The sequence below is a fragment of the Tympanuchus pallidicinctus genome, unplaced genomic scaffold (assembly GCF_026119805.1).
Source record: "Tympanuchus pallidicinctus isolate F22 unplaced genomic scaffold, pur_lepc_1.0 scaffold24, whole genome shotgun sequence".
In the NCBI taxonomy this organism is placed as follows: Eukaryota; Metazoa; Chordata; class Aves; order Galliformes; family Phasianidae; genus Tympanuchus; species Tympanuchus pallidicinctus.
In genome coordinates this window covers 6,297,409-6,324,403 of record NW_026294741.1, presented here as the reverse complement: position 1 = coordinate 6,324,403, position 26,995 = coordinate 6,297,409, and the positions used below count along the sequence as shown (strand labels likewise).

At 43.6% G+C, this 26,995-nt stretch overlaps 1 protein-coding gene and 1 long non-coding RNA gene across 9 annotated transcripts in view; one reads left to right on the top strand and one right to left on the bottom strand.

The window, feature by feature from the left end:
• The window catches only part of COL26A1 (collagen type XXVI alpha 1 chain), a 158,692-nt gene extending 133,355 nt beyond the window's left edge, over positions 1–25,337 (top strand). For 4 of the 8 annotated variants that reach the window (XM_052688862.1, XM_052688858.1, XM_052688860.1 and 1 more), the window contains 9 exons: positions 588–704; positions 2,060–2,212; positions 6,961–7,053; positions 8,943–9,004; positions 11,403–11,465; positions 15,046–15,090; positions 16,728–16,772; positions 18,252–18,336; positions 21,280–25,337. In XM_052688862.1, coding sequence (XP_052544822.1) covers positions 588–704; positions 2,060–2,212; positions 6,961–7,053; positions 8,943–9,004; positions 11,403–11,465; positions 15,046–15,090; positions 16,728–16,772; positions 18,252–18,336; positions 21,280–21,452 — 836 coding nt within the window. In that variant the 3' untranslated portion in view covers positions 21,453–25,337. The remainder of the gene's footprint in view (positions 1–587; positions 705–2,059; positions 2,213–6,960; positions 7,054–8,942; positions 9,005–11,402; positions 11,466–15,045; positions 15,091–16,727; positions 16,773–18,251; positions 18,337–21,279) is intronic. The other 4 variants (XM_052688859.1, XM_052688861.1, XM_052688864.1 and 1 more) reach the window with 4 other exon arrangements.
• On the bottom strand, positions 9,101–21,285 carry LOC128083524 (uncharacterized). The gene is made up of 3 exons (XR_008208093.1): positions 20,209–21,285; positions 15,255–18,740; positions 9,101–12,523 (listed from the first exon to the last, which is right to left on the bottom strand). It is a non-coding gene; the product is annotated as an uncharacterized LOC128083524 (long non-coding RNA).
• Positions 25,338–26,995: the final 1,658 nt, after the last annotated feature.

Below are 26,995 nucleotides of genomic sequence, written 5' to 3'. Positions count from 1 at the left end.
TTGTTTTGGCAGATATATGGCAGATATAGAATAGGCTGGGTTGGAAGGACCTTAAAACCCATCCAGTTCTGACACCATTGGGCTCATTGCCCCCCACGAGGTCAGGCTGCCCAACCAGGCCTTGGGCACCTCCAGGGATGGGGCAACCCATCTCTGGGCAACCTGTTAAATATATTTTATGTGTTACATATTTTCTGCCTACTGAGACTACCATGAGATGGCATGAGGGAGCAGCCAGAGCCCACCCAGGGCTGTTCAGACCTTGAGATGGGACAGCTGCACAGTCAGGTTAGCTCTGAGCAGCACGTCCCAGCTGAGGATCACAACCTGCTGACTGCTGTGCATGGAGATGCACATGTTTCTTTAAAGACTAGAAGGAGAAATGGGGAAGCAAGGTCCAGTCTGGCTCTTCTCCTCTATATACTGGCAAGCTTTTGCCACCAGTACCACCCTATCTGTGCTACCTGCACAAAGCTGCATTTCTCTCCCTTGCAGAGTCCCTCTCTGCTGGTTTCTAGGTTGCAAAAGATCTTCTGATCTCAGTAGTGTCTTAATCTCTGACTCATTTTCTATCTGGATGTTTTCAGGGCTGCCAGGACAGGTTGGTCCTCCAGGCCCAGTTGGACCAACTGGTCTTCCAGGACCACCAGGACCAAAAGGCGAGAAGGGACAACCTGGGGAGAGGGGCCCAGCAGGGCCACCAGGTAAGTCCCATGGGAAGGCAAGGTATGACAGGGAATATTTCATGTTGTTCAAATTGTCTCTGCAAACAGACCACACACACAATGTTGAGATTTCAGTTTATATTAAATCTGTGAAGTCCTCTGAGCACTGAACTCAGCCAGCAGCCCTCAGAGTGGGTACTGTCTGCATGGAGAGCAGTGAAAGTCCTTGGGATTTCCTATGGAGTTGGGGAGAACTTGTCCCAGAAAGCAGAACAGCAGGATCATGTTTTCCCATCCTGCTCAGGAGCTGTGAAAACCAATCTCCAATCTGTCAGCCTTTGGAAAAGAGCATTTCCTGTTCAACCCTCTCACTGTGTGCCTGTTTTAACTGCCTTTTTTCTCCATCATTTGTGTCAAGCTGTCAGATGCCAGAATGTCAAATTAATGATGCCGTTGTATGCTAAGGGAAAAGGTTATGAGGCTGCTCTTTCACAGTGCACTCCGTTCCTGTGCTCAGAGACTTTCTACATCCCCTAAACCTTTTGATGAAGGCAATACTACATGATAGGTGCCAGACCTCAGCCTCTGTGCTTTGTATGCATTTGAAAGGCTGTGCCTCGTAAATGTGAGCTCAGGAAAGGTTTAAAATTTGGAGAGTGCCTTAAAATGTGAGAGTGGCCCTGAATGCTTTTTTGGCAATTCCTGTCAAACTCTCAGTGGTTGGTCTTGCCAAAGATGTGTTTGCTTTTTGGTTTCTCCATTTGCAACAAAAGCTTTCCAGTCCCAAAGGAGTCAGAATTGATTTGCTGCTGCATTGATGGTTTCTGTTGCTATTTCCGTGCTTTTGTGGTGGTAAGGTGACATACAGGTGTATCTGAAGGGAAAGAGAAAGAGCTCTACTGCTTTCAAGCTGCCTTTATTTTCTTACTCAGTCTCAGGGAGAAAGTTTTTTTTTGAGCTTTGTAGCACCTTTGGGCCAAGTAAGGCCATTTGCTGTTCATAGGAAGAAGCCAAAGAGAATTAGCTTCCCAGTTTTCAATATTTTTCCCCTGATTCCCACAATTATAGTTAGGGACATAAATTCTGTTTACCAAGAGAGCAAGAATATGCTGTGATATTCCCAGAACATGGTAGGACCTGCTTAGAGGGTTCTGTTGCTTAACAGAAATAATTCTGAGACCACATTGCCATCCCTTTATCTCATCTCTGCATGTTTTACATCTCCATCACATCTGGCAGTGGTGAGTATTTTCAGGTAGCATTTAACTTCTGTCTTTGAGAAACTATTCCTATCTAGACTCTTTTTTCCAGGAATGAATGGGCTTCCTACTGCTTTTTACATCCATTAGCACATCTTCAAGTGCACTAACAGATCCTCTCCTGCCTCTGCACAGGGCTGTTGGGACCTCAAGGACCAAGAGGACTTCCAGGAGAAACCGGGATTCCAGGTCCCCCAGGTCCTCCAGGGCCACCTGCCACCCCGAGCCTCCCACTTACCTTCCAACAAGGGGTTCTCTACTCCCTCCAGCCCACAGCTGAAAAAGAAAGTAAGCTTCTTTCTCTGTTCCCCTTTTTTTCTTTTTTTTTTCTTCTGGTACATCAGCAGGATGGACAGGCCCAGAGCAGCTCAGCTCTTCTTCCCACCTTCCCTGTTGTGCTCTGTCAGAGCTCTGCCTTCCCTAGAAGCAGCAGGATGAGCTGCCAGTGTTGTGTGGGTCTCTTGGAAGTTCCTGTACAAGATGAAATGTGGGTAAATAAATACAGTATGTCTGGCCAGTTAGGTGCTGGTGCTTTGAAACTGCATGGCTGTGAGATCTGGTGGTGCTGCTGTTGCAGTATTACAGGGCTCAGGGATATTCAGAAATGAGCAACTACTGAATGTTTGCATCTCTGAAGTTACATAACGTAACGAGGACATCTGTTCAATGCAGCTCTTTTCCTGCCCCTGCAGACATGTCTCCCCACCTGTGTTTTTGGCACAGCATCATCCCTTATCCATGCAAAACACAGAACTGTGGGCTCAAAAGCCCAGACCAAGACTGTAATTTATTCTTTCCCTGTGGCTGGAGGGTCAACATTTCTTTGAGCTTGTGGTGATTTTAAAGATATATTTGCTTGATTTGTTTTGTTCATGGCAAGAAAAGGCTTTCTTGGAAAGGCACGTCATGCACTCTTATCTGAGCAGTCATATTCAGGCTTGATCAGATTTCTTCTGGTCTGTTCTTGTGTTGCTGGCATCTAATAATGGTAAAGCAGAACTCAGACATATCTCTGCTTGGTGTGTAAACCCCTGGAGCCCCAGCTCTGCTGGTCTCCCATCTCCACTCCCCCAAACTTCAGCTGTGCCTTTTCCCCAGCTCTTCTGCTCGTGTCCAGTTTCAAAGCACAGTTGTACTGCTTACAGCCAAGGATTAGTAAATCTCCCTGTGCCTGATGGCGTTCTAGAGCTTTCCTTTTCCTTCCACCCACTCTCCTTTCCAGACTTCTTTTCCTGTGAAGTGAACAGATGTAGTTTTAATTTGGAAAGAACTTTAACAGTTCTATTTTATATTCAGTTACTTAAAGCATATGGACAAGATTAAATTAATTGAGGTTCAATGCTAAGGTTTTTCACAAAATGTAGATTGAGCTGCTGCATTCCTGAGTCTTCTAACAAAGAAAATTCTGCATTAAGCCTTTTATTCCAAAGGATGGTCTGGGTACCATCACAGCCCCTTTCCTCCTGCCGCTATTTAAATTAAACTCTTGCAAGATAATGGATAGGCTTAAAAGCTTGCAAAGACACAGATTACATGGCCTTCCCAGCTGATGTATGAGAAGGGTAAACACTATTGTCCCAAAATGGGAAATAGGTAAACAAGTGGATAAATACCTGTATTAATTCAGCCACTACTGGGCAGCAGCAGGCTCCCACATGGACTTGAAGTCCATGAGCAAATGGTGACCGCTGCATCCTGGGGCAGCCCTGTATTTTTCCTACCTGTAGTGGATTTCTTGGTGCAGAAGTAGTAGCCAGGACACTTATCTTAGCAATGCTTCATTTATCTACTTTTGGGAGAACTCAGCAACTGATGTTGTCTACAGGTTTCCAAATGAAGCCCTAATGCTGTATGGAAGTAAAATACCGCGGTTGCAGAGAGTGGCACTGATGGAGCTGACAGGCTCTCCTGCATTTGTAACTCAGGTCATGTAAGAAGCAGAAAGCTCTACACTCCCTGGAATTTTGTGTCGCAGAATTTTATTTAATCAGTTTTGTAACTGATTAAATAAATGTTACCTGCTAACTGGTGCTTGGACAGAGCAGAAAGCACAGGCCTTTCCCCTCGTGCAGCTGCCATGCCCTCTGCCAGCCACTGACAGCTTTATCCCAAACCTCATGCCTGAAAATGTTGCTCTATTCCACTCACACTTCCTTGGGTTCCTTCTGCTCCTTCTTTAGCTTTCGGTGGTGGTTGAGTGAGCCAGGCACTGCCAACTCCTGTATATTGCCCTCTCACTGAATTGCAGGAGTTAGAAGGGTGCAGCAGGGCTGTCTGCTGGGGGCACATTGTTCATCCAATTCCTCCCAGGGCATAGGCAGGGCTCTGTAGTGTTCTGTGGAGATGAAATTTCTTATGGATGTGTACAGCAAAGACTATGTGGAACAAGCTGGTTTTGTTGGTGTACTGACATTGGGTATGTGAGCCCAAAATCTGTAACAAGTTCTGTTGTTTAAGAGAAAAAAATCTCAATACTGATCTGCCAGTATAAGTCATCTGCCTGGTCATGGTAAAGTTATGCAATTTTGAGACCAGTTTCTTACAAAATTAATGTTTTCCTTACGTGCTGGCTGATTTTGCCTACCACAGGTTGGTGGAAAGCTGATCCTCAACAGCCAATAAAGCTTAGCCTTGCAAATCCTGCATAGGTTTTCCTTTCCTTTCCTTTTCTTTTTTTTTCTTTTCTTTTTTTCTTTTTAATGGAGCACATCTGAAAACTATAAACACAAGATTCCAGCTGCTGACAGCAGAGGGAAGCATATTCCTGGTAATGGGCATGTGCACCCACAGAGATGTGAGAAAGCTGTATTGGATTATTATTAATACTGCAGTGTTTGGTTCCGCCTGAACGTGGTTAATGCATGTGCCTTTATTAATCACAATAAGTTCTTGTTGGCAGTGTTTATCAGTAGGCAGAAGCCAAAAATGGGGAGACGTTTTCTCACAGTTTCACAGTGCGGTGGTAAAGAAATTGGTCCCAGTTGTCTCCCTGCAGATCAGGTAGCAGAAAGAAATTAGGACAGGATTACTTCATTTCCATCCTGTCTCAACAAATCAAGCTTATAAAGGGGGAATTTATCCCTTAGTCAGAAACATGAGATACAAGCCAGAAGCCAGACTGCCCTGCCCCTCTGCTGGGGCCGCTGCTGCAGCACTGCTTTCCTTCTCTGCCACTTACAAAAGCATGCATCAGGTATGTGGTGTAGAATCAGCTCAGTGTTAGAACTGAGACACTGCTCTCTTCTGTGTCGCAGTTACCAAATTGCCTTTCATAAATAACTTTGAGTCCAGTGGATCTAATGTCAGGGTGGGTGGATTTGTGGGGTGTAACTCCATCATTGTAATAACGTACCACTTAGCAGGAATGTTTTGTAACCCGAATGCTTGTTCCTGGTGTACCTCCAGCAGTAATTAAAACTCAGTTCATTTGTAGCCTATCCTCTCCTCCTCTCAGTGGATACACATTTCATTTTGTTGGCCACTTGTTCTTTAAAAACAAAGGCTCTGCAATTGCTCTTCGATGCTCGTTTCCCAATCTCATCTTACTCCCGAACCATGATGGATTTTGACATGGTCAAATAAAACTCAAATTAATTGGATTACACACTTCACTTGGGTACCTTCCCTTCTGAACAAAAAAACAGTCTCAGCTGTTTTGTAAAGAAGGGAAGATGGATGGGTCTGGAAACAATAGTCTAAGAAATACCTGTTCACATTCAAGTTTTAGGCTCGAAATTTAGTTCTCAGAGGGACCTGGGTTAGATCTCATGCTGCTCTGCTGCCAGGAGGGCATTGAAGACATATACTGTCGTCCCTGGCAGTTAAAAAGATTTCACAATTTCCCTTGGAGATGCTTTCAAACAAGGACATTGAACATTTTCTCTGTTGTTGCCAGTGCTCCAGAGTTTGAAAAGGCTTCGTGATGTGTCTGATAATGTTCCTGGAGATTCCACTGCATGTTGTTGTGGCTGAGAAAACAAACATCCCTCCCATGTTCCTGGTATTATTTGATGTTGTCATCAGTAGAGCACTGAGCCACCTGCAGAGTTTTACACCTGCAAAAAGTTCTCCAGAATTTCAGCATAATGAGTTAAAGGGATGGGTGAAAGGGTGTTTGAGACCGTGGGCAGGAAGAAAGAGATGGGCATTCTTCATTCTGGTGGCCTCCAAATGTGGAAAATGTGGACTTCTCAGAGGGTTGACAGAGAGTCAAGATCTCCAGGCATAATCAGGAAACCTGCTGTTGGCTCTATAGCGCTGGCCAGGGGAATGGATTGTGAATCTTCATAGCATCAAGACCTGGGGGTTCCCTTCCTTGCTTTGTGTAATTGGTGTCTTTGCCAGTTGTGGAATTTTCATGCCTTGGTTTCCACACTGTCAAGCAGTGCTGTGGGATGCTCAGGGTGAAAGATGCTGCTGTACATGTACCCCACGGACTGCTGGCATGCTGCAATGTAGGTCTGTGGGGAACAGACTGGTTGATGGTGGTTTTGCAAGAAAAAGAGGTGCTTTTCTTTCATATGTAGTTGTTTTTTTTTCTCTTCAGTTTACAACCGAAAGCCCAGTGGTTCAAAGATGTGACAGCTACAGAGTGACGAGCTTTACTCCCAACAGGAGACGACTAAGAAAGATGTGCAAAAGCACAACATTACTCCAGTTTCTGCTAATGGCTTCCCTCTCCCTGCTCTGCTCCCATCTCCACCCGTTCCCCAGACCTGCACAAGCTAAAATAATTATTGCTGTACAGTGCAGAGCTACTTTTAAACTGCTTCAGCATTCCAAAGGTAATACAATATGGGTGTGCAGGAACACCAGTTTTTGGACAGAAAGGACGATTCTTCAGGGCTTAGAAGAGATGGGATGAGATCTGGGGGATACAGCCTATGCTCTTGGATTGCTCCTGGAGTCCAGATCTTGCATCCAGAAGCTCTGCCTGCCCTTCACCAGCAACAGGCGCCAGAGGGTTTTGGAGAGAAAGTCCTGGGACTGGGCGGCTCTTGCTGCAGGGGCACTGACTGTTCTGCTTTTTAACACAGATGGAGAACCCCAGTTGGCTTCCACCGTCATAGATACCATCATGGCTGGCCTGCCAGGACCACGGGGAGCACCGGGCCCTGTGGGACCCCCAGGTAATGCACTCAGTTGAGCTGCAAAGCTGTAGTGATAGGGAAGAGGAGCAAAGGAGCAAGGAGAGGAAGTGTGCTGTGGGATGCCTGCGGGGAAAGCACGTGGTCCTCAGTGGAAGGGCTGTTCAGCCATGGGTAGTGGGTAGGATGGCAAGAAGTCTGGAACACAGGCCATATGAGGAGAGGCTGAAGGAGCTGGGAATGTTCAGCCTGGAGAAGAGGAGGCTCAGGGGAGACCTCACTGCTCTCTATAACTTCCTGAAGGGAGGCAGTAGTGAGCTGGGGGTCGGCCTCTTCTCTCGTGTCATCAGTGATAGGACCAGGGGGAATGGCTTCAAGCTACGGCAGGGGAGATTCAGGCTGGACATGAGGAAGAATTACTTTTCAGAAAGGGTGGTCAGGCACAGGAATGGACTGCCCAGGGAGGTGGTGGAGTCACCATCCCTGGGGGTGTTCAAGGAAAGGCTGGATGTTGTGTTGAGGGACATGGTTTAGTGGGAGCTATTGGGAATAGGTGAACGGTTGGACTGGGTGATCTTTTAGGTCTTTTCCAACCTTGGTGATTCTATGATTCTATGATGCTATGATTCTAAGTAACTAGTTCTTATCTGTTTATAGAGGCAGATTTTTCTTGAGACTTCTAATGTTTCTTTGCTGCTTTGAGAGGACATACTCTGAGAAGGGAATAATTGAAGAGTGCCTTTAAGAGTGGGTTGCCCTTTGAATTCCTCTGTGGGAGCAGAGCTGTTCTCACTGCTGGTGCAATCCTGTCTGGTTGCTGTAGAGCACTACTGAGCAGGATCTGACCAGCTGTTCTCAGTGATATCTCTGCACACTTTGGAGATGGTTTGAGCTACTCCAGATTTGCACCTATATAACTGACATCAGAATCTGGGACCAAAATTCAGTAGCAAATCTTTTGTTTCTCAGTGCTGATAGGTGGATTAAATGATAATATTCCTGCAAACATCAGCATGTCCCAGTATGATACATATTTAGGAGCGAACTCACATCAGTTGCAGAAAACTTTTCCTTTCATTATGAGGGCCTTTAATTTATCCTTCAGTTCCTTTATTCTCCGACTTAAGCATTTGTATGGTGCATTAATGATTGAGGCTAATTCAGCTGTACTTTGTACATGGTGTCTGCGTTGTTTCATCTCAAGGGTTTTGACAACCAAAGCAGAGAGGAGTATTACTAAATTCAGACTAAGCAAATATCCTGTCTCTCATTTCCAGGTACAATTTAACAGCTGCAGTTGGGATATAATTATCTTTCCAAAAGTAATGAATTTGTTCTGTGACTGTAAAACAATTTGACCTGTTCAGGCAGTGTTTAACATGTCCTGGAAATGGCCTCTTCTGTGATACAGACTTAAAAAGAACTTTTTTGCTACTGAAGCGAGCGTGCAAAGAACAAAAGAGTGCTTTGCTTTGCCACAGTTGGCTTCTCGTTCTGGCTACGTCCAACCTCTGTCTCCTTTGTGTTCATCAGCACCAGAGACTGACTCATGCAGACTTGCAGACTTCCCTGGCCACCTGCAGGACTTCCTCCATTTCTAAAACAGCAGTCTGCTCTGATGTTTCATGGATCTAGCTTAAGATTTCTTCAGAGCTGTTATTTTGCAGCACCTTGCTGTCATCCTTCCTGCCTATTTTCACCTTTTTTTTCCTCCCCGAGCTCTAAGAGCTTCCCTAAGGCACGTGTGATATTAGGATATGGGTGTCCAAGAATCCAGTGCATGATGTAGTACTTATGCTGCAGTCTTGTGATCAATGAATGGCTCTCACCCACTGGAGATGAAGTAGAACAATAAAAGGAAACGCGTATGTTTGAAATTTAAGAGCCTTCTAAGTCTCCTTAACATTGTCTCAACTGATGATTCCCACCAGGACCACCGGGTGCATCGGGACCCAAAGGGCCTCCAGGACCTATCGGAGTCCCTGGATCACAAGTAAGGGTTTTCCTGCTTTGGGCTGAGGGGCAGAGTTGGGGGGTAGGTGTGGAGCATCTTCTTATTTCAGAAAGAGGAGAACTATTTTATATGAACTGGGTTAAGAAGTTGAAATGGTTCTACTTTCCAGGTTTTCCCTCAATCATAACAACATATCTTGCTGCTACTGTGTCAAAACATTTCACCGTAGCCTGAGTTGATGCAAAGGATTTGACGTGGGCTTTACTAACATTGTGATAGAAAAACACTGCATTTCCTGTGGAACACATAAAAGAGGAAAAATGTGTCATTGAGAATTCACCAGTTCACCAAGGTGAATTTCTTCATCCTAATTTATTGGAAATAGCACTTTCCATTCAGGAAACTTCACAAATTCTAATCAGTTTGATTCATTAGATATTGATACCAAAATTGTGGAGGGGAGGATAATTATGGGGAATTGTAAACTCAGTCAAAAGAATGTTTTATGGTGGAAGGGCAAAATAGCCACATGGATGAAAAAAGAAGTTGAAAAAATGAAGGTTATGATGAATAATGAGTGGCCAAACTGCTGCAGATGGTGGTTGGCTGATAAAACAGGACTCCAGTTTGGGATGAATGTTTCCTACTGTAGAGGCAAACCAGTGACAACAAATATTTCTATATTAGGTATCTTACTTGAATTAAAGAGATAAAAGTAACTGAGGAGTACAGAAGAGAGAGAAAGTTTAAGTAATTTAGACAACGGATGTGACTTAGATCCTGATATGACAGGTTTGGGATTGCTGGAAATTAGAGAAAGGAGACTTCTACTATGTATTTATTAATCACTTTGAAGAAGCAATGAGAGCAAGTTAGTGAAATTTTGCCAGTGTAGCAGAATCATTTCAATTAGTGAATGCTCTGGAGAGCGGTGAGAAACTCCAGATAGATATGAACACAGTGGGAAGTTTGGCAGCCAAACGACAGTTGCAGTTTAACGTGATTAAATATAAGGTAATTCACAATTCATAAATAGGTTCTTTAATAGAGTCTGGCTTTTTCACATGCAGTAGGCATTATAAATTTTTTATTTTTAACAAGAGACTTGTTTAATTCAGTGTTCCTTGAGCATCCCTCTGCAAACACGCACTGAAGTCGAATGTACAGAGCTGTCAGGTGCAGAGGTCACCTATGGACACTTGAGCTTTGTTCACGCTGCTTTTTGACATAAGGCCAAATCTGGTCTGTGCCCTACCTTGCTTGCCAGCCCTGGTTAACCTCCTCTATCACGCTTGAATCTCTGCATCTTTTGTGGATACAGAGGTGGTGTAGCTAAGCTGCCATCTTGCACAAGTTGGTGGTGAGCTGGTTGGACTGACTGCAGGCACGGAGCAACGTGATAATGGTGAGCAGGGCTGCCTCCCAGATGAAGCTGAGAGAGTGCTTCTCCATTAGTCCTTCAAAATCCTGAAACTGGGAGAGCGTTCCTCCCACTGTCCCTTGAAACACTAAGGCCTGACCTTGTTGGGCCACTTAACTACAGGCTGAGGTTCCTGGCAGCTGTGCTAGAAAGCCCATTTCACTGGATGCTGAGAGGTGGTGGGTAGTGGGGCCTGCTGTTAAACAAGTCAGCGTGAAGCAGCAGCTGCCTGAAGTGGAGCTGGGGTTCCTTGTGCTGCAGTCTCCAAGGACTTCAAGTTCAAGTTACTTCAGGTGGAAAAAAGCATCTTGCATACGGTCATGTGGAGCTGACATGGTAAATAGAAACAAACAGTGGTGTTCTCTTCCTGCCTGCTTTCTCACTGTGGCTTCACTGGGTGGGTAATTTAAGAATTTGGATCAATTTCTGCAGAGCAGTTCAATTAGTAGAAGTCTGGAGACAACACCCTTCATAACCATTGGTGATTTGCTTTATAGATTTACTCAACCCAGGGAGCAAAATTATTAGTAGAGATTGGGCTTAATTTGAAAATTGTTTATTAGGGTGAGTGAATCGCTTCAAAATAATTTCCACTACACAATCCAATTAATTTTCAGGTATGTATGGTTACTCATGCTACCCACTGAGGCAATTATGAAGAGGGGGGAAAGCAGTGGGGATTTTTAGGCTAACCATACCATCTATTTGTTAATTTCTTCTCAGTCACTGAGAACAAGAACTATCCTGTCACATTGACCCTTCACAAAATGTTATATCAGCAGCATGCAGTTCATTAAGAGAACTAAAAAGAGGGATATGTAGAAAATATAGGGCTTAAGGTATCTGCAAAAAGAGCTTCCATTGTTATTGCTTGAGGGCAAACAAGAATCCAGCCTAGCCACTTAATGCATATATGGGGTTTACAGAAGCTGAGGATCACTGGGAAATGTATTGGCTATATCTTCATAATGGATGTGCAATAGAAACTGAATTCTTCTTGTCATGCATCTCTTCTAGGGCTTACCAGGCTCTCCAGGACAACCTGGGCCCAAAGGCTCCAAAGGAGACCGAGGAGAGAGGGTAAGGTTTTACGTATGTGGAGGGATTCCCAGCGAGATCTGGGTGAATGCCTTAGAAATTTATGCAGCTCTTTCAGATTCTGTGGGACTGCAGCCATGACCAATTTTAAATGTAGAATTTCTAAGTCTTTTGCAAAAAAAAACCCAAAACTAACCAACAAGATGAAGGTTTCCCATACAGATAAAAGACTGAATAACTTACATAGTGTCTGGTGTTCCCTAAGGAGATAGAGGTAATAAATACTTGGAATGTTAAACCTGGCAGAGGCCAGCCTTCTTCTGCCAACCAAAGCTCTTTAGTGTGGACTGTTTTAGATGTTCTGATGACTTCCATCTGTGATGGTAATGCAGTAAAAGCTCATCAGACTTCTCCTGAACCAAAGTTGTTCCCCAGGTCAAGTGATGCTCTTAATTTATTTAGAAAGTTTGCTATACCTCAGTCCTCAATGGGTTATGTCAAATGATAATAACTGTAGCAAGAAGGGCTGTTGGAATATTATTTGCACACAGATGAAATTTAGGAACGAACAGAGAAAAATCTTAACAAGGATATATCCATGTCAGATCCCCACACCAGCATTTAAGGAAGGGTTTCAGATGGCAGTTTGGCCTACAGCTGTTTCTGTGAAGCTTACTCTCCAAAAGGCCACGGTCTTTGAAATTGCTTCTGAGAAGCAGTAGGGACACAAAATCACCAGAGATCTTAGTACATGGTGCAAGCATTGAGCAGTTAGATCTGCAAAATGTGGAAGTGGGTGCAGATGGACAGTGGAATGTTACTGAGAGCCTACTGTGGAAAGGTCAAAGAATTAAAGAAAGAGAGAAGAAAAATGTTGGCTGGCACGTGTTAGGAAAAAAAGAAAAAGATATCTGCAGTGGTGGCTGTATAGGCATGCTCTTGTGCTGCAGCTGTGGGGAACAAATTCTCTTCCAAGTGCCACTTTTACCATCACGTTGGAGGTCACTGCCTGCAGGTAGGTAGCTGTAGATGACGTGCATCTCCTTTTCTCCTTTTTTTCTGCTCAGTACTCCAAAAAAACAGAGGGGTGACCAAAGGTGCTAAAAAAGGCAAATACAAATTGGTTAACTCCTATTTGGTGACTTTTTGAATTCATGAGAATAACTAGTGAAATACTTATGTTCCTCTGTCCAGGCTGTGCAAGGCCCAGGTGGGTTGTTTCATGTTCTCCTGAGGGACTTCACATGAAAGAGAAGGGGATATCTGAGAGTTGGAGTAGATATGCTTTCAAAAAACTCGTATTTATTTGAGCATCTTTGCCCATTTTATGGGTTCTTGGTCCCCATTCTTACATAAGAAACCACCTGAAAGAGAGCATCTTATGCAGGTCACCCACTTTGGGCATTTATTGGCTTTACTAATAGATTAGACTCTAATGCATTTCTGAGCCTAAAGTTCTAATAAAGAGTGAAACCGTAACTGTAATTTCAGTACAGGCTAGCCACTACAGCTTGTTGCCATTAAATGCTAACTTCCAGTTTAAAAAGAAAAGAAGGACGCGTGCCATTTAACAAGGTGTCTAATTTCCATCCAGGAAACTGGTAAGAGCTCTTCCTCAATGATTCCCTGAACACGGTGCTTTAGTTTGTGGCTGGTCATATTGCTAAGAGTGTTTCTGCACTTCCTCTGAAACAAAAGCTGTCCATGTTCAGTACAAATGCTTGAGACTCTGATCTCATTCCTTCCTCGTATATATTCAGAGCTGTACCTCTCCTTCTAGGTTTGGGACAAATGAGATTTTCAAATACACAATGCTTTCCTAAATAGAAAAATGCTGTTTCCTGCCCTTTCTTTCTTAGCATGGAAAGCAGAGCTGATCGCTTTTTCTGGCAGAATTTCTGTAGGACGTTCTGTGAGCTTTTTGTCTTTTGTGAGTGTGGATTTGAATGCTGGTTTTGACAACTACATGCTGCAATTTGGGGTTTGGTGGATACAAATTAGGGCTGGCTTTACACGGAGCGGAGGAGCTGTGCAGCTGCAAAGAAAAGCAGAGGAGGGTTGACAATATCTGTTGAGGTATGAGAAAATGTTATTATACATTCTTCCTGCTTAATCTCCGAAAGAACAGATGTAGAAAGAGACCTGAAGCAGTCTGAGCACATCCCCTCGATGGCACATTTGTGTGTGCCACTCATGATCAGTCTCTGTTCATCTAATTCTTAACGAGTGCCAGCGAGGGATGCGTCACATCATCCGCAGGCAGTCTGCAGAGGTACAGCTCTTGAGGGCCTGGGATAAAAGATATTTCTAACATCCAACCTAAATATCCTTTGATCCCCTTTAAGCTGATAACATCCTTTTCTGTTCCCCCTGGACACCGAGAACAGTCTGTTTATGTATTTCTAGTGTGTTGTTATGTCTCCTCTCTGTGGTTTGCTGCTTGCCTGTGCTTTTTTCACATCCCTTGCTCCTTCCAGTGCAGAATCCAAGCATTTCCCTTTGAAGATGCTCAGAGCACCTGACAAACTGGGCTTCCTCCTGGCGCTCTCTGTGTCAGTGTGGGCCTTTGTCTGATGCTGTCTGGCTGTGCATTGCACAGGTCTCCACAGTAATGTTTTGAGATGCCCTAGGCCCATTTGTGTTCTACAAAGCAGCAGTGGGATGGACAGAGTAACAAAGCAGCTCTCCCTTTTTGGCAAATGCTACAAAAAGCTGCCGCCAGCTAGATGATTTTTGAGGAACAAAAGGATGGGTTTGTTTCTGTTTATGTTTAGGGAAAAGAGCCTGTTTCAGTGTGTGGCTGTTTCATCAATAGATTTCTTAAGATGCTTTTAAATTTTGCCTCCCTTTGCCCTGCCCCTGCTCTCTCATGAAATAATCTATAGCTTTTCTCCTAGTTAGGGATTGTGCTCTGCTCCAGCATGTTCTGGGGTGGGCAACCAGAGCTGCAGAGGAAAACAGGGACTAAAAAGATGTTGAATTTGATGGCGTTTCATTCCACCAACACATACGGTTCCAAAATGTTTTAGTTTAGCCAAAAAGAAAGAAAGAAAGCACAGAGAACAATGTGAAAATCAGCACAGCAGGAAAAAGAAACAAATCAACCAAAATACTGTGTGTGGGTTTGATCAGTAGCTGCTGGAGTTAACGCGGGGACGTGTGTGTGGAGCAGGAGGCAGATTAAATCAGTGCTCTGTGGGAGTCCTGGGCTCTGTTTGCTGTCTGGGGCAGCATCAGCCTGTCTGTTTTACTAGAGAGAAGAATGCTCTGTCTTTGTGAGAAACGAATCTCCAGCCAAATTCCTTCCTGCTATAATATAACTGACTGCTGTAAAGTTCAAGAAATTGGTAATCATCTTATGGAGAGGGTACCGAGTGGAGTAGCTCAGTATTTAACTGAGTGTCCCTGAAGTGTGATGGGATTTGGAGCTGATGCTTGACAGAAAACCATGACCCCCTTTTGCTGTCTCTAAGTGATAATGTCAAGGGAAAGGAATTTCTTCTTATTATCCCAAGTGTAAGGTTTTTCATTAAGCCATCTTAATTCCACTAGTAAAAAATGACACTGTGTTCTTGTCAAATGGAAAAACGTCTCCTAATGACACTTACTTTATTTCCCACAGGGGCAAGCAGGTCTGACTGGAGAGAGGGGCATTAAGGGATTTCCTGTAAGTGATGTACTTGCGGGTGTGTACGAGACTCAGTTGGGTTTGGTACCTGCCTGGTACCATAAAAACACCGAGCTGGTCTGCAGCTGGTTCAGCCAGCTCTCAGATACAATGCTCAGGTCAACTGACTCCAGCTCAGAGATTTGCTCAACGAGAGTCCTTACCTTAAGTATTCCTCTGCAAATGGAATGCGAAACATAGCACTGAAATGTGGAGTGTGTCAGAGTGATCCCATAGGCTTTCTCCACCTTGGGTGGCTCAAGGAATGGAGTTGGTGTCTTGCAGCTGTGAGTCTTCCTTCTAGAGCCAGAAGTATCACAGAGCAGCCAGATTCCCATTGATTTTTTTTAGGAGAGGAGGTTACTTGCTCTAAGTTCAGTTGTTCTGTTGATAGTGTTTGCCTAATGGGAAGCCCTAACTGCACAGTGCAAAGCAAGGTAGCATCTATGTCTGCAGCCTTACCAGCCATCTTCTGCTAATGGTCTTTTGTCAACAGGGCAGTCAATGGCATAAAGTACACTGCAGGAAAGGACTGCTGACAAAGTCCTGTTAACAGGTCAGAGGTGGAGAGCAGTGATCAGGAAGGCAACATGCCAATGGAGGAGATGTGCAGTATTTGCAGATCCCCTCTAGCCAAAGTCTGGCAGACAGAACCTCTTCCCTGCCCTGTGAGGTTCCTGGCACTACCAGAGCTCAAAGGGCACTGTTAACCCAAGGTACATCAGCTGCTCTCGGTGTCCTCTTGCACCTTGATCTGCCAAGCTGAGCTGGAAAACCTTTAATGAGATTAAGAGACTTGGCCAAATGATTTTTTGGCAGTAGCTGAACCAGTGCACTCAGGCGATGTCTGCATAGGCACGTATGGCTAGAGTGCAAACAGAGTTGAAGTTTGGCTGAAAGTGAGTGGAACAAGTTGGGTGTCTTGACTGGCAGCATTCAGAGAGATCCTGGTTCCTCTGGGAAGTTTCTCTTCACCCTTCCTTAATTCCATCTCATCATACTGTACAGCTCCTACAATCTTTTCTTCAGCCCTTCATCCCATCCTCGCTCTCTGCTTTGCAAGTATGTCAGGGATGTCCAGTGAGTCTGAAGAGTCCAGGCATTTCCACCCTATTTCATTCAGCCATTTGTTAGGCTTTGTCTTAAGCTTGTGGCTTAATCTCTTTGTGTCTTCTGTTCTTCAGGAAATGCACGAACTTAGGTTAGGGGGAACATCAGACCAGTGTTCACAGCACGTAGGGATTTTGCTCACAGAAAGCTTAATGAGCATCTTCAGAGGCAGAAAATGATATGAGTAATTAATGAAAGAAGAAAGGAGGAATTTTATGGTGTAAATCAAAGATGCACAATTGCATGTTTGGGGGAGGAGAACAGCATTTCTTTCTCAACGCTGTGGACTAAGACATTGTTCATTGAGATCTGTTGTAGGTCCAGGCCATGGCAGCCAGCCCCTCGTGCAGCTTGGCCACCCCCAGCCAAGTTTATCAATGTGAGAAATAGCAGTGACCTCTTGGGAAGCTGCTGGGAGCTAGGGCAGAGCTCAGGAGTCATCTTTACTGTGGTCCATTGGAGGGAAGTGATTCTGGGCAGGATCCTCGGTCATATGGAGACAAATTTCTCTTTCTTGTTTGTTTTAGGGTGAACCAGGCAAGAAGGGCGAGGAAGGTGATAAAGGTGCTGATGTAAGCATGGGTTTTTACTGTGGTTTTGTTTTGTTTTGTTTTTGCTTTACTTTGTAACTCTTTACTGTCTTCTAATCATATTCCTTTCGGTTTGTGAGGGGCAAGGCTCCTGTCAGCAGTTAAAAGGGCAGCAGAAGAGATGAATCTTGGTATACAACATACTGCATGCTAGAAAGCCAGGTCTTAGTGGTCTGTTGGCCATGTTGTCAGCTGCCCTCCTGCATGCTGAACACCTCCTCAGCCCCCAGATGTTATTCTCCCACACAAAGCTGCTACAAGGTAAGAAAAGACTACCTGTGGCCAGCCTCAGAGCTTGGTGAGAGGCAGAACGAAGTCATAGACTCAGAGAATGGCTTGGGTTGGAAGGGAGCTTAAGGATCATCAAGTTCCAGCCCCCCTGCTGCAGGCAGTGTTGCCAGCCACAAGATCAAGTACTGGATCAGATCCCAGGGCCCCATCCAACCTGGCCTTAATCACCTCTAGGGTTGGGGCATTCAAAACCAATCTGGGCAGCCTGTGCCAGCACCTCACTACCCTCTCAGTGAAAAACGTCTCCCCAGCATCTAATCTAACTCTTCCCTCTAGTTTAAAACCATCCCTCCTTGTTCTGTCACTACCTATCCATGTAAAAAGTTGACTACCCTCCTGTTTATAATCTGCATTTAAATACTGGAAGGCTGTAATGAAGTCACCCTGCAGCCTTCTCTTCCCTGAATTGAACAAGCCCAGCTCCTTCAGCCCATCTTCACAGGAGAGGTGCTCCAGCCCTCTGATCATCTTTGTGGCCATCCTCTGGACCCTTTTCAGAAGCTCCCCGTTTTTCCTATGATGGGGGTCCCAGACCTGGATGCAGTATTCCAGCTGGGGCCTCATGAGGGCAGAGTAGAGAGGGACAACCACCTCCCTCTCCCTGCTGGCCACTCCTCTTTTGATACAGCCCACAGTACTGTTGGCCTCCAAGCACACACTGCTGGCTCAAGTCCATCAGGATGAGCACATGTGCCACTGTTTCAGTTTATTTTATAAGGCAGAAGCAAGATGAGGCTTGCCAACCCTCTCGCTTTTCTGGTGTCCCAATGAAGAGAAAGTCCAAGAAACTCAATGGCGTTCAGAGTAAACGTCAGGCAAGAGCAAAACCTGTTCTCCAGGTAGTACAGTACAGTTATTAACATAAGCTGCATAACATAACATATTTTGACAGGAATATACTCCCTGGGTTTGGCTCACTGTAGAAGCAGGAACCAAAGTGAAAGGTTTGGCTTAGTCAGAGGCTCTGCAAATGTAGGGTATAACCGAGGAGATTTTCTTTAGAGATTTCTCCTGCATTCCAACTTTACTCTTGCAGCTTATCTCATGTTTTTATGACTTCTCTTGTTAAATATTTACACTGCACAGTTTGGCATTACCAAGCCAACATTATGTACAAGAAGCCTGTTTTGCAAATATTTAGCACTGTTGGTTTGCTTTTCTGTCTTGCAGGGGGAAGGTGTTCAACAACTTCGAGAAGCTCTGAAGATTTTAGCTGAGAGGGTCTTGATTCTAGAGCACATGATAGGAATTCATGGTAAGCCTCGCTGAAGTTTTCTTTTCTATACAACTGGGTCTCTGTTCAGGAAGCTGCCTGATGATTAGATGTCCTCCCAGTGTTCTAAGTCTCTGCCAATGTTACCCAAAAAAATGAATGATCCATGAAGTTCTCATTATTACAACTGACACCAAACCTATTTTCACAATCAGATTTAAAGAAAGTCTCACGTGTTCCTCTAAATAGAATTTATATTTTCTATTGAGGCTGTTTGCTCTCCCATCATGGGTGCAATGTGTGGCATCATCCCTTTATGACTGCTTTCTTCCCTTAACCAGATTGTGGGGTTGTGTAGTCATCACAGATCAGACTTCTCCCTTGGTGGTATTTGAGGATCAATTCTCTCAGAGCTGCCAAAAGTTGCTGTGCCAATTTCTTCCCAACTGAAACACAGCAGAAGCAAAATACTGGTTGAATCTACTATCTCAGGCTGTGAGACACAAGGCTGGTCCATGACACTGAGCTGAATATTTCTTAACTAGATCAATTAGGAACCTTACATGGCCTTGCTTGGCCATGGAACTTCATTCTTGGCCCTGCTTTTAAATGGAGCTGCTACCACACCTTCCCTCAGATCAACATCCACTTCTATTCTGAAGTGACTTTTGGATATTTATATGGCAAATGCTTAGTTTAACTATCTAGAAGTTCCAGATGACTTAAAGCAGTAGTGCAATAGGCTTTGAAAGCCCGCAAACCACTCCTGCAGCCAGCAGTCTGCTAAAATGAAAATGCTGTTGGGCACTTCAAAGCCAAAATAGTGTTGGTGTGTAGTGCTCCACTGTATGGCTGAACAGGCTTGGGTCTCTACACCATCCTCACTGTTCAATGGAGATGTACCTTTTAGAGGCTCAAAGCACTAATTCCAAAAGCAACAGGCAGCAGCACGAGCTTTGGGAAATCATGAATCACGAACCCATGATTTTAGCTGCAGTCATCCTGACCTTACCTCTGCATTAATCTTAGTTTGCTTCATGTTTTCACGGGATTTTATAGACCAACAAGAGATATTTTTATGCTTGTTTGCTTTAACCTGGTGACAGTGCCAGGAAGATCCCCATTAGGCTCCTTACGTAGCAATCCATGCCTACCTGCCTGGTCTTCTGGGAGGAATCCTGTCTGTAACTACAGCCCAGTGAATGTCACAGATACAGGACATGGGGTCTGATCCTCCATGATCTTTTACTTTGCATCTCCGCTTTTACTGTAAAGCAAAAAAATCAGCTCTACAAACTTGTATAGACAATGGAGCATGAACTAGAGAATACACACAAAATTTGCCACTGCAGAACTGCCTGGTTTCTCAGTTTTACATGTTCTCTGTTTAGCATTTCAGCAGCATTTTAGCAAGCCATTTTTACTGTCATAAACGTGTTTTCTGCTATTGCCTGGGAGGGACATGAGTTATTTGTATCTGTTATACTCTATACCAATGTAACTACATCAGCAAAAGTAGATGATTTTTAATTGCACAGCATTTAAAAACTATGTTTAAACACCTATGTTGCATGACTTCATATAAATATTTCCCTTTTTATCCAGTAACAGAGAATTATATTTTCATTCTGTTTTTTTGAAACAGTTCCATTAAGACATACTTAGACTCTACAAAAATACTACTTAGAAAAAGAACTTAGAAAGTGAAGCGTGTTTTCCTTATGCTATTATGTTCATCTCTGTTCGTGAATATGCTTTAAAAAGAAAAAGAAAAAAATGGAGAAAGACATAATGCAACAAAGCAGGGCTTCCTTGAGCACAGACCTCCCTTGCAGTGAAGGGCACCATGCAGCTCTAAGTCACCCAGCACCAACCATCTGGTAGTTTTCCCAGTGGAAGTGTCACAAATCTTACCCCAGGTTCCTGGGTAGCTCAATTCTATCCAGTTCAGAGACCCACGCAGAAATGCCAATCGCATGCTCTCATTTTCCCAGGAAACTTCATGGTTTCAAAACCACAGCCACCCAAGCAACAAGGCAAAACATACCAGCAAACAAACCTCTTCTCTGCAGTGGGGGGGCAGTGGGAGATTATCTGGCCCAGCACACAGTGGAGAGCAGCCCAGCAGGACACAGGAAAGCCCAAACTGTTTGGCAGCTCGTGCTTGCAGCGAACACGGCACAAATCCTGAAGTCAATTGCTCCCTTGGCATAGAAGTGCTGCCTCAAGTGAATGAACCAAGGCTGGGGGTCTGTTGTGTGAGGTTGAACACTTGGCAGGGAAATGAGCAAACAAACATCCCTCTCGGAAGGTAAAAGGATGAAAGCAAGGCATTCCAAGTGATGAGGCAGCATTGCATTGGCAGCATCTGCTGCTGACTGCTGGGAAAATTGAATAGTGGCCGTAGTCAAAGCACATCTAGCTCTGTAAAGCAGGATGCTGTAGGAAGAGGACGTGTGTGTTAACATGAAGCATGCTGGGAGAACAGACAGCTAATATTTATTCCCAGCTTCATGGCTAATGTGGCTGTAGCCTAGGGTGAATCAAGCTTTTCATTAACTCCTTTCAGAAAAGATGTCCACCTTCACAAGGAGTGAAATGGTACCTCTATCCCCAGGAACATCACTTCTGTGTGACTCCTTGCTAATGCTTTGTCCTTCAGTAACAGGAGTCTGTGGGCAATGCTGAGTAGCCATTGCAGCCCAAGGCAAATTGTGATCAATAACAGAGCAGTGTTTTTATAAATGAGGTGACAAATAGGAACAAGAGCTGCTGTGTTGCTTGCAGTACTAGTATTTACTCCAAAGTTCAGACAGGGCTAAATATTGGAGTAATATGATGGCAGCAAACATGACTTCGTGGTGGACAGAAAGACAGCAGGAGGGACGACACTTCTTCCAGAAGAGGAATTCAGAAAGGCCCATTCAGTCTTTCCTTAGCCTCCCCTTTTAAATAGTGCTTTCCCGTGACTTTCTCTCCTTACAGACTCTTTATCTTCCATTGAGCCAGGCTCTGGACAAGACGTGATCCCGGGTTCTCCTCTGCGAAGCAGCATCAAGATCAAGCGTGGGGGACCTCAGCAGCCTCAAGCCTACCAGATCCTCTCTTCACTGCTGGATGACAGTGAAGCCAAAAGGAGAAGCAGTCGGATGAAGTAGGAGCATCTCTGTCTTCTCCCTGCTCGTCCCAGTTAAAGATACAGTATCCCAGTGCTTAATTACAGAGTGCAAATGAAGTGAGTGGGAAGCTCTAGTATTGGCAGTTAGATTTGCTTACCTGGCCAATGCTATGCCCTTATTGCAGGGAGTACCTTACCCAGAGCTTGGAGAGGGTCGTATGGACACTTTTCTTGATTTGTTATTTTGCCTTTGGAATACCAGATGTCATGTACCCTTGGAAGCTGTCCATAGCAATGACACCTCCTGAATATGTCTCCAGAGTTTAATCATTCCCTTGTTCCCCACAGCCCTTGAAAGTCACTCGGTAAAGCCCTGCTTAACTGGCTGACATAATCAATCCCAACTAGGCTCAAAGCCAAACCTTAACCTTGTCCTTCAGTGTAGTTGGTGGCATCTGCTTTTGTTTCATGCAGTGGTGTCAAGCTGACTCTCAGTTGAAGGTAACACTTTCATAAGCCTTTAAAGCATTCTTATCTGCAAGGATTTCTCTAAAGCAAAGAACAAATTGGAAAATTCCAGGAACGTTTTAAACTGTTCATCTGAAAATTCTGATTACTGTTCAGAATTCAGCATCAAAATCTACATGTTGCAGATCGCATGTGAATGGCATTAATTGTATTAGTGAAAGGACTTTTGATGAAAATGTTGATAGTGTCCACTGACTTCAATGAGATCTGACTGTTTCTGTGAAAATTTAGAGCAGATGCAATGGAGTTTTACCATGCTGTGTTCATTTTGCACATACATACAGAGAAAATTTGGTAACACCAATAACTATTATCAGAAAATGTAGAGTTAAGAAACATCAATAAGGGAAAGCATTACCATGGGTTTTTTTATTCTATGGGAGAATCTTTGCTACTTGAATCCCCAGACAGTGTAACAGCAAATCACACTCTGGGATTAGTCTTGACAGGAGGTTATCCTGCACTCAGAAGCTAAATACAAAATCATTCTATTATTTGCAATAACTTTTTGACAAAAGTCCCAGCATTCAAGGTGAAGAGGCTGAACCTGCCCTTCAGTGACCAATGAATCTCTTACACCTTCTGTGCAAATCCAATTAGACAAGCCATTCACGTAGATGTTGAATTTTGTTAGAAATGGTAAGACTGATCGACACAACCAATGGTACTGTTTTTACTTAGGTGTATATGTATATACATTTATCACTCTTCTGTCAAATTTTTACCTTTAGACCAGAACAAAAGTGAGCAAATTGTGTTTGTCATCTTAACACATCAGTCACAAACATTTGTTGCATTCTGTCTGCTTCCTAGTGCAAGGTATATAGCTATCTGAAAGAGGCAAGCAGTAGTGCTACAACTACTTTTTGTCAAAAGCTTTTGTAGAAACCAACGTATGTATGTATGGTCCATGCATTCAGGAATCCTCATCATCCAAAGTGACCTTTCTAAGGTAAAAACACAAACATTCTATACTGGAAATGAACCTTAAAATGAAGGAGTTTTGCCAGCCCATTGACCACGCATTAAATTGACCTTTTGCATATATTGTAAACACACAGAGACATCATAACACCCAAACGTTACCTCTGAAGGGCATTGTATTTTCAGAAATGAACAGGATAAAGGCTACTTTAGAATAACTGGGTTTGCCAAATGGGTTCGTTTGGCCCCGTTCCCTAGAAATCCAACCATCCTTCTCAAAATGGGCAAAATAGCATAAGTTGATGCTTAACAAGTAACAGAGAAAACTGTCCACATGGAGAAGCTTCTACTGCTGTACAGCTACATAAATAGCTGAGGAGAAATCACAGACCAAGCTAAACATGTATGCTGATCAGACTGGTGCAAGCTAGAGGTACTGGCTGTATTAAGGTTTCAGATTCAGGAATTAACCAAGCAATATTGAAAAGGTGAAACATTAAAATTCATTTCACTGGTCCTCTGACTTCAGGGTTGAATCTGGAGCAAAAGAACAATGGGTGCATTTTCATTTCCCTGGCATTTTGGAGCTTTCACATTGAATTGAAAGAGAAATGTTTTTTCCTCCGAGTTTGCCCTTATGAATTCCAAGCTATTGCATTAGCTTAATGAGTACTTTCTTCATTCATACTGACTAGGATTTCAGATTTTAAATGAAGAAATTATTTAAAACAAATTAATGGTAAGATGAAAGGAAATGTAATTGAAGTTGTTTCCAATTAATCCTGCCAAGCCAACAGTCATAAGATTGGTTAGGTTTGGGTTGCAACAGTTTTAATTATTGCCTTTTCTAAATTGATTTAAGAGCTATGTCAGCTTTTGCTCTCCACACTTCTTGCTTTGTTCCTGTATCTCTCTTTCACGTGGTACTGTATCTTTAATTTGGTTATAGTGGGATTAAACCAACTGGACTTTGCCTCTCACCTGGAGTTTCGTTCCTCACCACTTACGCAATGGTTGGACCATGCTCTTGTAGAGTCCCAGTTTAAATATGCTGTGAAGGTGAACACAGCCTCACACTCAGCAATTAATGGCATTCATGACTAAGCCAACCACTCCAACCACGTTTCCCATCTTAGGCAGGATACTAAGATTCATTTAGCCTGGGCATCTACGCATCTTGCCATGTCTGTGTAACTTAGAGAGTGGATTTATTTGGATGCGTGCTCATTTAGAAATATATTTTAATTGAAATGTTTAGTGCTTTATCTTACATGCATACTGTGCAATACCATAGTGTGTTCTTTTCCTTTTTTTCCTAAGACTTCTTTGAAATTCTTCATGTTTCTTTGAACGCCAGTGTGTTTCTAACTTGGATCAGTTCTGGTGGTAGAAATGCATTCTCCTTGCTGTGAGCTAACCAGAAGCACATTGCACAACTGAAAATCGTTGCAACTTGTGCACCCTGACGTTCACCAGCAATCTGGTACACCTGGGAGGTGGAGAATGCTTCTCTCCAGAGTATCCAATTTGCACTTACTGTAAAGAGTTGATAGCAACCTGGGGAAATAAGAATAAACCAGAGAGAAGAACCCTCATCTGCTCCCACCACACTCCACAGTAATTTTCCCAACACCTTCCATAGGAACAGGGACAGGCCATAACAAGCAGATCCAAGTTGCCAGCTCACAAGAACTGGTGCACATGGCTTCCTGAAAGTTTGGCTCTGGGATTCACTTTCAATCCCAGTCTCTTCAATGAACTGTTTTAATGTAATGAACCCGACCACTGTGACAAAGGCTTCCAAAAGACAATCAGCTTCTGGAATTACTTCTTAATACAGTATATTGGAAATTCTTTCTCTTTCATGTTTACAGCTTCTGCTTTACTCGAGATTACATTCCGTGCTTGGTGATATAGGGGTTAAACTACTTGCAGTTTCCATTATTGCTTTGAAACCAGGCAATTCAAAGGTGCTATAACTGTCCACAGTGCACATTCCCACCCATAGAAGGAAATGTTAACTTTTTCACTACTTATTTTACGCAGTATCTTTTTATTTATATCAGTGTGTTTTGTATGTGTGCAAATGGTCCCATTGTAATAAGCTATACAACATTTGGTCTTTAATAGGGCAGCCATAGGCAGTATTTTGCAGTCGTGTAGTTTCTAAACTTAGAACACAAATAAATAATCTCTTCTGACACGATGAGTTAATTTATGGCAGGCTCTAATGTTTGTTGTAAACACAACCTGTTTGTTCCACCTCTTGCATGGTTACTTACCTGTTTTCATATTGCTATGTTATTGTTCAAGATACCTATTTCTCTTTATTTGCTATGGGTTTTGTTACTGTATATGGAATGTTTTGTATTCAGCATTTTCTTACAGAGCAGAGTGGGAACAGTATTCAAGAACCCACAAATACCAAAGACCTTTCATGTAATGCACTGAGAAATAAACATACTGTAAATGAGTATGATGTCAGGTGTCCTGCATTTACAAAGTTCAGAGCAAGTTCAAGCAGAATGCATCCTGAAATTAAGGCATCTGTTTTTCTTTCCTGCCATCTCAGCTTTCTCTCACTGTATGTATGCAAATCTGGGTAGGGAAGAAAGGAAGGAAAGAAAGAAGGAAGAAAAGAAGGGAAGGGAGCCTTGGTAAGCCTTCAAGCAACATAAAGTTTGCACATCCTGCATTGCAAGGAAGCCTCCACAGCCAGGCATGGGAGGAGGTGGCAAAGGACCCCAAGTGCTTCTGTCATAGGTGACACGTCTGGTTTCTGAACTTGTTTTTGCTCCCTAATACAAACAAGAGATGTGTAAATCACAGCCAGTGCTCTTCCCACTGCTCATATCACACCGTAGATACGCAGCTATCACTACTGTAGCAAAGTACTGTAAACAACGAGAAACGTCCACAGAGTCAAGGCCTCAACTTCACGCAGATTTTTTTGCAGTGCTGATCAGGAGAGGCTCAAGGTAACTTGTTGCCAAACATTCCCATGCAGCACTGCTCTGGGTCCTTCAGGGTGTATTTATCTTGTTTTTGTGTTCAAAGATCTCCAACTCTGATATATTTATCCTTGCACAAGTCCCCTGAGGGAAGGCAGGGCTGTTAATCACTAGTGTACGGATTGGGAGTTGCTGGATAAAAGGCCAAACTAATTTCTTGGGACGTTTGTGGCTGCATTGGTCTGCCAAGTACCAATTAGCTTCAGGTCTGTGCTGGTCTCTGGGCCATTATGGCCAGGGACTGTAATCATGGGGGAAATGGTTCTTTTCCCAATGCTTAACACAGCACAAGGAAAATCAATGGCAGAGTTAACAGCCTGCACTTCTAGCAGGAGCTGATCCCCAAAACACACACAAGCAAAATACTGATAGCCTTTGAATAAACTGTCTTAACCCTTCAATCCCATTTTTTATCCACATGACAAACTAGATAACATATGTCCATAGTTCAGCGAGGAGAAGGTGTATTAGCCACTGTCCATTGAATAAAACACAACAGCCCGTTCTTAACAATGACAGTGATTAATTACTGCAACAATTTGCCAGAGGATGTGGTACAGCTTTTGCTACTACACATTTTTCAAATTAAGTGGACTTTCTCCTCCTAAATGTGTGTGTGTGTGTGTCTCTGTGTATTCCAATTCCAAGCAGAATTAATTCAGCAAAGCCATCATGGACATTACAAATGCCCATTCTTGAACCTGCCTGCATTGTGTGCAGTTCTACACAGCACTGGGTAGATCTGCTGCTATTTCACTGCCTATACAAATTCATTAGTGCATGTCAGCAAGAGCTTTTTAGTAGCTTCATACTAAATGAGGGATGCCCTGAACACACTCCAGAACGTGCACTCTTTGCACAGAGGTCCAACCTACACCAACTGACCATGAAAAACACTCAGCATGGCAACTGTGGGCTGAGATGGGCCAAGGACCAAGACAAGCTGGAGGTGCCTCACTGATCCTACACCAGTGAGTGGAAGGGAAAGGCTGAGTCAGAAAGACCAGAACAGCATGTAGCACCAATGTGGCTGTGCCAGCAAAAACCTGACTTACGCATAACTGGATGGAGTTAATGTTCAGCCAACAACACCAACACTGTGAAGGTTAGACTTTAGACT